Below are 11,468 nucleotides of genomic sequence, written 5' to 3'. Positions count from 1 at the left end.
TCCAGCAGGTGAGCAGGGAGGGGGATCCACGATTTTCCTGGGGGTGAATCTTGGTGTTTCTGAGGTTTCTTGGGCTCCATGTTGGTGCTTTGGGGATTTTTTGTGGGGGCTGAATGTTTATCTTTTGGAAGGGGTTTTGTCTGAATCTTGATGTTTTGGGAATTTTCTGTCTATGTCTTGATGTTTGTGGGACTTTTGGTTTGAATCTTTGTGTTTTGGAGGTTTTTACAGACACAAGATGCCCGGTGATGGCCTTGGGCAGGAGGAACCCCCAGCCCAAGGAGCTCACCCCTTGTTTTCCCCCCAAACCAGGATTTGTCATTCCCAAGGTGTGGCCGGATGGAGGAGGAGGAAAAGCCCCGGAGATGCCGCACAAGGAGGGGCGGCAAACACAGCCCAGAGAGATCCAAGGAGGAAAGAGCCCCCCTGTGCCAGGAAGGCGGCCGGAGATCATGGGGGAGCTTGGAGCTGGGGGAGAAGCTTCAGGGTGGGGAGAAGCCCCACAAGTGCTTGGAATGTGGGAAGGGCTTCAGCCGGAGCTCCAGCCTTAGGGAACACCAGAGGATCCACACTGGGGAAAAGCCCTACAAGTGTGGGGAGTGTGGGAAGAGCTTCAGGTGGAGCTCCAGCCTGATCCAGCACCAGAGGATCCACAATGGGGAGAGGCCCTACGAGTGTGGGGAATGTGGGAAGGGCTTCACCAACAGTTCCTGCCTGATCCGGCACCAGGTGGTCCACACTGGGGAACGGCCCTATGAGTGCTTGGATTGTTGGAAGAGCTTCGGACAGAGCTCTGAACTGAGGGGACACCAGCGCACCCACACCAGGGAGAGGCCCTACGAGTGTTCTGAGTGTGGGAAGAGGTTTCAGAGGAGCTCCCAGCTCCTTGTACATCAGCGCATTCACACGGATGAGAGGCCCTTCCGCTGCCCCAATTGTGGGAAGGGCTTCAAACACAACTCCATCCTCGCCAGGCACCAGCGCATTCACACCGGGGAGAGGCCCTACGAGTGTCCCCAGTGTGGGAAGAGCTTTTCACAGAGCTCTCACTTGACCCAACACCAACGGAGGCACCGCTAAGGGAAGCCCTGTGAGTGCCCCGAGTGTGGGAAGAGCTTCGTGCGCTGCTCCAGCTCCATCCCCCGTGGGAGGATCGGCGTTGGATGATCCCCAGTGACCCCCGTTGGGCAGAGCCCTGGTGACCCCCGTTCCGGGTGATCCCCGCTGGGTGGGGGGAAGGTGTTGGAGAGATTTCTTTGCCTTCTCCTTGTGCTGCTGTGATTTGGTTGGTAATAAATTCCCTCCCTGTGCCCAGGCTGGGTCTGTTGTGCCCATGCCGGTGCTCAGGGCGGGATCTCTCCTGGTCCTTCTCGCAGCTCCTGGGCCTTTCCTTGTATTTCCTGTCCCTGTGCAATAGCAGAGGGCAGGGACAGAGCGGTTTTGGTGTCTCCCGGCATCCAGGCAGGGCCAGCCCAGCCCCGGGGGTTGTGAGGGGCTTGTGGGGGTCCCCCATTTTCGGGACATCCCCTCTGACGGAGGGTGTCCCCCCCATTCTTGCTGCTCCAGCCCTCAGGCAGCGCTCAGCCAAGCAGAGAACACCCTCAGCTGGGGCCTCGTTTTTGGCACACCTGAGACCCTGGACATCTCCATCCTCATCTTGGAGTGCACCTGAGCTCCTGGATATCTGGGACTGGGCAACTCCAGGAGTTAAAATGCTGGAAAAGGGGATTTTGGCCACTGCCAGCACTGAAAATCCCAGGAACAGGGGGGTTGGGGAACAGACAGACCCCAAAAATCCTGGGGACAGGGGGCTTAGGGAACACCAAAACTCTGAAAATCCTGGAAAATGATGATTTTGGGCCTCCTCAACGGTTGGAAAAAAAAAAGGTCCATTCCGATGACTCCGGCGGGGGGAGAAGTACTGCAGTCCGAACCAATGTGGTTGATAAAAGCAAGCTCCGTTTATTAGCAGTCCAGAGGCACTTACATAATATACCAGCTTGTTAACTCTTTTTTCAGGTTAACCCTATCACAGCACATTTCTGCTTCTACATAATTAGACTACCTTGTCAAGCTTCTACAGCTATGTTATGATTAAAAGAATTCAGAGTTTCACCCTCCCTTCTCCTGCTCAGTACCTTATCTCTACACAGCTGTACATTTTCAAAACTCCCTTTTTTGTTCTCAGGCCTGTTTCTCACACAGAGATGTTCTCATGGAGACAGTTTTTCTCACACAGGCCTTTTGCTTGCAGGCTCTTGCTTGTACAGTTTCCTTATTGATCCCATAATTCTATCAATGATCCATGCCCCTGATCCTCTAACCATCCTTCAATACTCAACCTCCCAAAATCCTGGAAAAAGAGGATGTGGGAAACCCAGTTCCCCAAATCCTGGATATAAGGGGTGTGTTGACACTCCCAGACCCCCAAAATCTCAGGAAATGAGGGGTTTGAGCACTCCCAGAGCCCCAAAGTGGTGGAAGAAGAGGAGTTTGAGTATCCTCAGTCTCTAAAAATCCTGGGATCAGGGAGGTCTGGGCACTCCCAGCACCTTCCAAAATCCTGGGAACAGGGCGGTTGAGGAAAACCCAGAGCCCTAAAATCATGGGAAAAGAGGAGTTTGGCCACTGCAAACCCCAAAAATCGTGGGAAAGGGGAACAACCGTCAAAAAAGAGGAGATTGGGACAACGCCCTTCCCCCAAAAATCCCCAAATGATGAGGAAGGAGCGGGAGAAGGGCCTGGAGAGAAAACCAGAAGGAGGCGGGATTAGGAAGGAGGAGGAGCAAGAGGAGAGATGGAGGAGGAGGCGGGGGAGGATGAGCGGGAGGAAGAGGAGCAAGAGAGGAAGAGGAGGAGCAGGAAGAGGAAAAGCAGCAGGGGAAGCGCGGGGTCGGAGCCCGCTCTGTCTGCCGCGGCCCCGGGAGCATCCCGCAGGTGAGCGGGGAGGGGGAGCTCGGCCCAAATCTCTCGGGGGGTCTGTAAGAGACGGTCCGAAGATCCCTCATCTGCCTCACGATCATCGCCAGGGACAGAGACTGAACACAGGAGGCCTGGCCTGGCTGAGGTGGAGTGTCTGGAAATTGATGCAGGTCACAATGGACTGGGCTGTTCTCGCTGCCCAGGCGGGAGGGACTGCGCTGAAGCGGAAAGGAATGACCTGTCCTGTCCACCTGTCCTGTACCTGCTTCCCAAAGCAACAGGGCCCCATAACAATGGCTGGCGGTTTCCCCAGCTCTTGGCCAGCTGCCCCTCACTTCTGAAAAGGGCTATAAAGGGACTTTCTGAAATAACTGGGACGAGATCTCCCCACGGAAAGAAGACGAATCTGTTGGCAGGAGACCACGAGGACTTTGTCTCATCTGTTGGTAGCTATTCCCCCCGCCTTCTTCCTCTCTACTCTTTGTTTTCTTTATCTCTCTCTCTCCTCTATCACATTACCGTGTTGTGGGCACTTAATAAAGGTGCACTGTTCTGATTAAAACTGAAATCCCTTGTATCCTTTTACACTCTGAGATGGATGAACGAACCATCACGACCCTCGCTTGTATTAGCAGATCGTGACAGGGTCCCCGAGCGGTGTTTTCTCTTGGGGGGTATTTGGAGCTCACAGCTTCCAGAATGGAGCCCCAAATCTCTGTGGGTCCCTGGGAGAGTTTCGTTTTGGGGCAGGGGAGGGGGGTGCGATGTTTGGATCCTGCGGGACCCCAAAGCTGAGCCACAAATGGCCCTTCCGGGGATATTTTGGGGGCTCCATCCTGGTGCGGGGTGGGAGGGGGACATCGGTCTTGGGGCCCGGGAGTATGGTGGATGGGAACGCCGGGAGCCCTGGGGTGGGGTGAGGGGAGAGGGGCGATCCCAGAGCTGAGGGACCCCCGGCAGCCTGTAGAGGGGGTGAGCCTGGATAAGGGGGGACCCATGGGATCGCTGGAAGCCTGGAGCAGAGAATCAGGGAGAAGGGACCCCTGGGACCCCCAAAATCCCTGGATCATCCCTGAGTGGGACCCCAGAGAGGGGGGATCCCCAGGAGCCACGGGACCCCAATGAGGCCAGGGAAAGGAGAGCCCCAGAACACCAAAGTGGAGAGATCAGAGAGGGGGAAGTGCTGGGAGGGTTTTTTGGCCTGAATTGTGGTGGTTTGGGGTTTTTATAGACACAAAAACCCTGGAGACTCCCAGAGATGGACCTGTGCAGGAGGAATCCCCAGCCCAAGGTGCTCACTCCTTTTTTCTCCCCCCAAACCAGGATTTGTCATTCCCAAGGTGTGACTGGATGGAGGAGGAGGAAAAGCCCCGGAGATGCCACACGAGGAGGAGCTGCAAACGCAGCCCAGAGAGATCCAAGGAGGAAAGAGCCCCCCTGTGCCAGGAAGGCGGCCGGAGATCATGGGGGAGCTTGAAGCTGGGGGAGAAGCCTCAGGGTGGGGAGAAGCCCCACAAGTGCTTGGAATGTGGGAAGGGCTTCAGGTGGAACTTTGGGCTGAGGGCACACCAGAGGATCCACACTGGGGAAAAGCCCCATGAATGTGGGGAATGTGGGATGGGCTTCAGAGACAGCTCCCAGCTCAGGGAACACCAGAGGATCCACACTGGGGAAAAGCCCTTTGAGTGTGGGAAATGTGGGAAGAGCTTCAGGCAGAGATCCCACCTGATTCAACACCAGGTGATCCACACCGGGGAACGGCCACATGAGTGTGGGGAATGTGGGAAGAGCTTCGGCCGGAGCTACAGCCTGATTCAACATCAGATGATCCACACCAGGGAGAGGCCCTACGAGTGTTCTGAGTGTGGGAAGAGGTTTAAGATCAGCTCCGATCTCCTCAGACATCAGCGCATTCACACGGATGAGAGGCCCTTCCGCTGCCCCGACTGCGGGAAGGGCTTCAAACGCATCTGCAACCTCATCAGGCACCAGCGCATCCACACCGGGGAGAGGCCCTACGAGTGTCCCCAGTGTGGGAAGAGCTTCTCACAGAGCTCTCACTTGACCCAACACCAACGGAGGCACCGCTAAGGGAAGCCCTGTGAGTGCCCCGAGTGTGGGAAGAGCTTCGTGCGCTGCTCCAGCTCCATCCCCCGTGGGAGGATCGGCGTTGGATGATCCCCAGTGACCCCCGTTGGGCAGAGCCCTGGTGACCCCCGTTCCGGGTGATCCCCGCTGGGTGGGGGGAAGGTGTTGGAGAGATTTCTTTGCCTTCTCCTTGTGCTGCTGTGATTTGGTTGGTAATAAATTCCCTCCCTGTGCCCAGGCTGGGTCTGTTGTGCCCGTGCCGGTGCTCAGGGCGGGATCTCTCCTGGTCCTTCTCGCAGCTCCTGGGCCTTTCCTTGTATTTCCTGTCCCTGTGCAATAGCAGAGGGCAGGGACAGAGCGGTTTTGGTGTCTCCCGGCATCCAGGCAGGGCCAGCCCAGCCCCGGGGGTTGTGAGGGGCTTGTGGGGGTCCCCCCTTTGCTTATTTAAACCACACGGAAAGGCAGGTATTCCTTTTGTTCCAGCTCGCCTGCCGGAAGGTGGAGGGGGACTCCAAGCCTCCGGGCCCCGCCGGGTCAGGGCCCCTGCACCCTCTCCTTTCCCAACACCGCGGCACAGACCCTGTGTCACTGCTGGGGGGGAACTGTCCCAGAGCCGCAGGCAGCTAAAGCCAGCCATGGACTGCTCACAGCTAAACCCATCCGGCGCGGCTCCCTGGGACCGGCGGGTCCCTCTCCTCTCCATGCGGAGCCGGCGGAGTCAACGGGAGCCGGCAGAGCCTCCTGTCTGCAGCCAGCATACTCCGCGCTGAACTGAAGAGGACACCATGCAGCCAGCAGCACAAAAGGAGTGAGGTTTTCTCCACCGTAAAGCCCGAACAAGAACACTCTTCAACATGGAGGCTTCGGAGTCAGAGAGAAGAGAAAGTGAGTCACGTGGGACGGAGCTGGAAATGGCGACGGGAGAAAAGAGGGCGGTGCCGCGATTCTGGCGCGCAGCTTAAAAAACTTCCTGCAGGCTGTGGTAAGAAACTGTAATATCACAAACTGTTTGTCTCTTTGATCCATTTGGAGTACATGGGGGGGATGGAGAATTCACACATGGCCCGTGAAAATTGTGAAGAGGGCCCATGCCAGGCTATATAGAAGCAGTGAGAGGCTTTTAGACACTTGTGGTGAAGAAAGCCTTTGTGTTCAGGCCAGAGTAACTCATCCTTAAAAAGATTAATAGCCCCATGTGATGGCCCATGTCTGGCAGTGTGAAGGAATTGTGAGATTTTTCAGGGCAGAGGTGTTTTACACCACAGCAGATTGTTTCTTTCCAGGTGGGTCTGCTGTTGATGGCACTTTGGGAACCACGTGATGCAGAAGAAAACCCTTTTTTCCTTAAGCATAACAAAGAGACTTTTCAAGAACTGCAACACTGACAGAAATTCCATGTTCTGTTATCCTTTCTGCGAGTTGGGTAAAAGGAGGGAAGTGCTGGAAGAGAGGGGAGGTTTGCTTTAATTTCTTGTTATTTCTTTTTACTTTTAATTCTGTTAGTAATAAACTTTTTCTTTGTACAGCAACTGTTTTAAGTTTGAACCTGTTTTGCCTCGCAGTTCTCTAGTTTTCCTCAATATTTTCTTATTTTCCCCTTAGGAAAAATAACAGATTTCGTGTGCTTGACGCTCAGCTGCGTCAAACCACGACAGGCAGAGCCCTGGTGCCCCCTGAGTGATCCATGTTTGGATCCAGTGTCCTGGGTTTGCATGGCCAGGCTTTGGAAATAGGGGGCCTCCAGGGGTGGCTTCCATCAGCAGCTTCCAGAAGCTTCCCCCGTGTCCAGTTCCTGTTCCGCCCCGCCCCTGAAGGTGAGGGTAACCCAGGGTCTGGTTCATGGCTCCCTGGGGCAGATTAGAGTGAAACAACAGTGAAAGATCTGTGTTTACAAATATATCTCTGTAGGGTTTATTTCAGAACAGTTTGATTGCTGTGTGAAGGGGGTTTGGAGCCCTTTTGGTTACCATCTCCAGTAATATTAAAAGCATAAAAGTAACACTTAGGAAATGTATAAGGGCAAAGAAAGTATGAGAGTAGAAGGATACACAGTCAGCAGCCCTGGATCAGCAACAAAACTTTTGGTTTTGGTTGTTCCAATGTCCCTGTCCTTGGTGTAAGTGATGGTCCCAGGCTGGATCCCGTGGGGGCTGGGGAAGCCCCGGAAACTCCAAGTTCCGTGGGTTAATACAGGTTCAGGTTTGGGTGAACACCCAGGTACCTCCCCCGGGGGAGTTTTGCAGTGTCCGATGTCACACTGTGGATCCCGGGGCACTTTGGGGGCTCTGATGGTTTATGGCCCCTTCTAAGACATGGCCCTGCCCCTCCCGGCAGCGCAGCTGAGCCAGGCATGGCCCATGCGAAGGGATGGAAACCTCCAGCCCTCTGTGTGCATGTCCCGGGCCTACCCCGGCCGGGTTCCCAGAGCTGGGCCAGTTGTGTAAGGGAGGGCGCTGCCCTGCTCCAAAGCCCTGTCCCACCTGGCCGGATCTGCTTCCCATCGGCCTCTGCCCTTCCCTGGCTCCAGGCCCGGCTCGTCCCCTCCGGGCTGGGTGTTCCCCCCTGTGCCCCCGGGCGCTCCCTGTGCCCACGGCCAGCAAAGGCCCCGCTGCTGTTGCCGGTGGCCAATGGTTTGAGCCATTAACCTGGAACATTTCAGTCCCTCACAGCTCTGCACCCCAAAAGCCGAGAGGGATCGAAGGCGCCTCAAAGCGACTCCATCCCACTGCAAACGGCTCAATTCCACCTCAAAACAACTCCATCCCACCTCCAAATTTTGGGGTATCCCCTGTGCCCAAACTGCTCCCAGTTGTAGATGTTCCTGTCCATGAACTTCACCCAGTTGTTGTCATCAAGGAAGTGCCAGTGGGCTTTTCCCCAGGAATGGAACACACCTGTGTGGGAGACAGGTCAGGGGGTGCCCCCTCCAGCAGCCCCCAGCACCCCACAGCAGGTTGGGAGCTCGAGGGACCCCCCTGGACACCCCTTTCCCACCCCTCTCTGCCCCACGGCCGCCTCAGCACCAGCTGCTGGGTGGGGAGGAACCCTCCCTGAGACCCCCAGGGAGGGACAGGGGTTTGGGGACCCCCCCTTGAGGTTCTGCCTCCCCGAGAGCCCCAGGGAACAGCTCAAGAGATCAAGTGATGGGGAAACGAAGGGACTCTTATGGGAAGCCCTTTCCCGCTGTCCCCCCGGCTCTTATCCCCCTCTCAGACACCTTTCCCATCATCCCCGCACCCCTCCCCACTCACCCAAGAGCTCCTCACCTGCAGCCGGGGGCTCCCAGCACCCAGAGTGGGGTGACACGGGGGGGACACACGGGGGTCCCCATTCCCGATCCATCCCAGGGCTGGTTTTGCCCCCCCAGTCTCAGCTCCCCCGTGGGGTTCCCCAGAGTCCCTCCCACTTCCGCCAAAAAACGGGACTGGGGCAAACTGGGAAGCTTTGCTGGGAACACTGGGAGCAGCCGGGCAGGGGCAGAGTGACAGCGGAGCTGGGGGGACACACGACCCCCCCAAAATCAGGGCGGGGACGGAGCGGGGGGTCCCGGCCGGGCCCGAGGCCACGGGGAGGGGCTGCGGCCGCCGGCGGCTCAGGAGCTCTGTGGGCAGAGCAAAGGGGGTGACACCGGGCTGGGGGCCCGGGGGGCACACACGCTCTGGGGGAGGGGGGATGCGATCCCCGGGACCCCCCGTCACCTCCTCGAGCAAGTGAAAGCCGAGCCCCAGCGCCAGGAAGATGAAGCCCAACATGAAGTCCTCGATCCCCGTCAGAATCTTGCTGCGGGCGGTGTCCGCTGGCATCTGTGGGGGGTCTACAGGGGTCAGGACCTCTCAAAAAACCCCCCCAGAGACCCATCAGGACCCCCCAAACCCCTCTTTTTTTCGTCCCCAATGTGTCCAGAACACCGTTAAACCTTCCAGCACATGCCAAACCCACTCTCATCTCCTCCAGGACTCCACAAACCCCATCCCAGTTGCTCCCTGCCTTCCGAGGATCCCCCAAACCCTCTCCCAGCCCCTTTGCCAAGGCTAAAAAGAAGGGTGGCTCTTGATGGAATGCTCAACACCGAAAAACAGGACAAGAGATCGGCCTAGAGGCATAGACAGCTTTGGGTTGGGGTGTTCTGAGAGAAGTGAGCTGCCCTCGTGAGAGGGGAGTGGATTGAGAGCACTGGGGAGGCACTGGGAGGGCACTGGGAGGGACTGGGAATGGAGCGCGCGGCACTGGGAGGCCGAGTCCAGCACGGGGCAGTCGGCGCTGCGGGTCTGCCTGGCAACTGATGAGTCATCAGAGAGACGCGCTCTGATTGGCTGAGGGGCGTCAGCGCCACGCAGGGCTGGGATGGACACGCGCGGGGGCACTGGGAGAGACTGGGATGGACTGGGATGGACTGGGAGAGACTGGGAGTGACTGGGAGAGCTCAGGGGAACCTGGAAGGACAAGAGGCCCCGGGGATGGGCACCAGGGGGGCTGAGGGGCTCCAGGCTCATCCCCAGGGCAGGGCCCGAGGGGACTCGCTCTGCCCGACGTTCTGCACCTCTGCGCTCCGCGAGCAGCGGGGCAACGACCTCGCGGTTGTGCCGGCAGAGCCTGTCCGCCAGAGCCCCTTTGTACCCCACTCTTGCTGCATGGCTGTTCCAGCACTGCGCCTGTTTCTCCCCACACGGGGTGTCCCCCACCAACAGCCCCACATCGCTGGCGAGTGCAGTTGCTGCTCCCGGTGTCAGATGCTCCTCTGCACCAACCTCACCCGCTCGGTGCCCTTCATGAAGTGACACTCGGACTTCATCATCCCCTGGAACACCCCTGTGTGTGCGGGACACAGCTCAGGGGGTGCCCCCCTGCAGCCCCCAGCACGCCCAGAGCTCCGGGAGCCACCCCAGATCCCCGCTCCGCACCCCCTGTGCCCCACGGCCGCCACGGGACCCTCCTGCCCGTGCTCCCACTTCCTCTTTTCCACCCTTCTCCCTATTTCACATCCCCTCCCCCGCCATTTCCAGCCGCTCCCCAGAGGAGTTTTGGAGTCCCATTCCCCCCTTTTCACCCTTTCCACCCTTTTCCCCCACAATCCCCCAATCCCCAGCCCACTCCCGCTCACTTTTAGGGTCCCATCCTCCACTTTTCCCCACTTTCCCACCCCCTCCCACCCGTTTCTCCCCCACTCTTCAGCCCCCTCCTGCTCTTCCTTTGAGGGTCCCCTCCACCTCTCACTAATTTTAGGGGTCCCATCACCCCTTTTTCCCCTTCTCCCCCTGTTTCCCATTGCATCCTGCCCCCCCTGCTCACCCGAGAGCTCCACGCCCGCAGCCAGGGGGGCTCCCAGCACCACCAGTGCCACCAGTACGGCCCCAGCTGCCACCACTCGCCCCATAGCCAGCGCTGGCCATGATTTTGATTGGCTGAGGGCCCCGCGGTGGGGTTTTTTGGGAGGGGGAACCTCGGGGTGTGGGGCAGGTGGGAGCTCAGTTGTGCCCAGAAATGTGTCCCCAGGGCCGCGGGATCTCAGGGGTGCCCATGGCCTGGGGTGACGCTGGCCCGGTGCCAGGCACCCACCAAAGCCACTCTGTCCCTGCCCCCCGCAGCCGCACAGGGGAGAGAAAATGGAACCGAGGGTTCCCGGGTGGGGATAAGGACCGGGAGAGATCCCTCAGCAAACAGCGGCACTGGCACAACAGGCTCTAATTAGAGATATTAATTAAATTGATGACACTGAAAAAAAAAGAGCAGGAGAATGAGAAGGAAAAGAAGACCCTTAAGAACACCCTCCCTCCAACCCTCCCTCCTTCCCAGGGGCTGTGGGGGCATCTCTGCATCCGGCACCTCCATCTTTGGAGCTGCCAGGGATTGTCTCTGCCAGACATGGAGGAAGCTTCCAGATCCTTCTCTCAGAAGCCACCTCTGAACCAACCCCGCTACCAAAACCAGGCTGTGCAAGCCAAATAGAGCCCCAAAACTGGGAACCCAGGTATCCAGGAGCTCAGCTGCACCCCAAAATGGGGATGGAGATGTCCAGGGTCTCAGGTGTGCCCAAAAACAAGGCCCCAGCTGAGCGCGTTCTCTGCTTGGCTGAGCGCTGCCTGAGGGCTGGGGCTGCAGCAAGGGGGGACACCCTCCTCCAGAGGGGATGTCCCAACAACAGGGAACCCCCACAAGCCCCTCACAACCCCTGGGGCTGGGCTGGCCCTGCCTGGGTTACAGGAGACACCAAAACCGCTCTGTCCCTGCCCTCTGCTATTGCACAGGGACAGGAAATACAAGGAAAAGCCCAGGAGCTGCGAGAAGGACCAGGAGAGATCCCACCCCAAGCACCGGCACGGGCACAACAGACCCAGCCTGGGCACAGGGAGGGAATTTATTACCAACCACATCCCAGCAGCATAAGGAGAAGGCAAAGAAATCTCTCCAACACCTTCCCCCCACCCAGCGGGGATCACCCGGAACGGGGGTCACCAGGG

The 11,468-nt window shown here is 58.1% G+C and overlaps 1 protein-coding gene across 1 annotated transcript; it reads left to right on the top strand.

The window, feature by feature from the left end:
• Positions 1 to 365: 365 nt before the first annotated feature.
• LOC125320972 (zinc finger protein 418-like) lies at positions 366 to 4,995 on the top strand (the record flags this gene model as incomplete). The annotated part of the gene is made up of 3 exons (XM_048293402.1): positions 366 to 385; positions 450 to 1,075; positions 4,421 to 4,995. Coding segments are annotated over exons 1-3 (1,221 nt in total), but the record flags the coding sequence as incomplete, so codon positions are not given.
• Positions 4,996 to 11,468: the final 6,473 nt, after the last annotated feature.

This window comes from Corvus hawaiiensis, unplaced genomic scaffold (genome assembly GCF_020740725.1).
Source record: "Corvus hawaiiensis isolate bCorHaw1 unplaced genomic scaffold, bCorHaw1.pri.cur scaffold_32_ctg1, whole genome shotgun sequence".
NCBI classification, from domain to species: Eukaryota; Metazoa; Chordata; class Aves; order Passeriformes; family Corvidae; genus Corvus; species Corvus hawaiiensis.
This window is presented reverse-complemented; position numbering and strand designations above follow the sequence as displayed.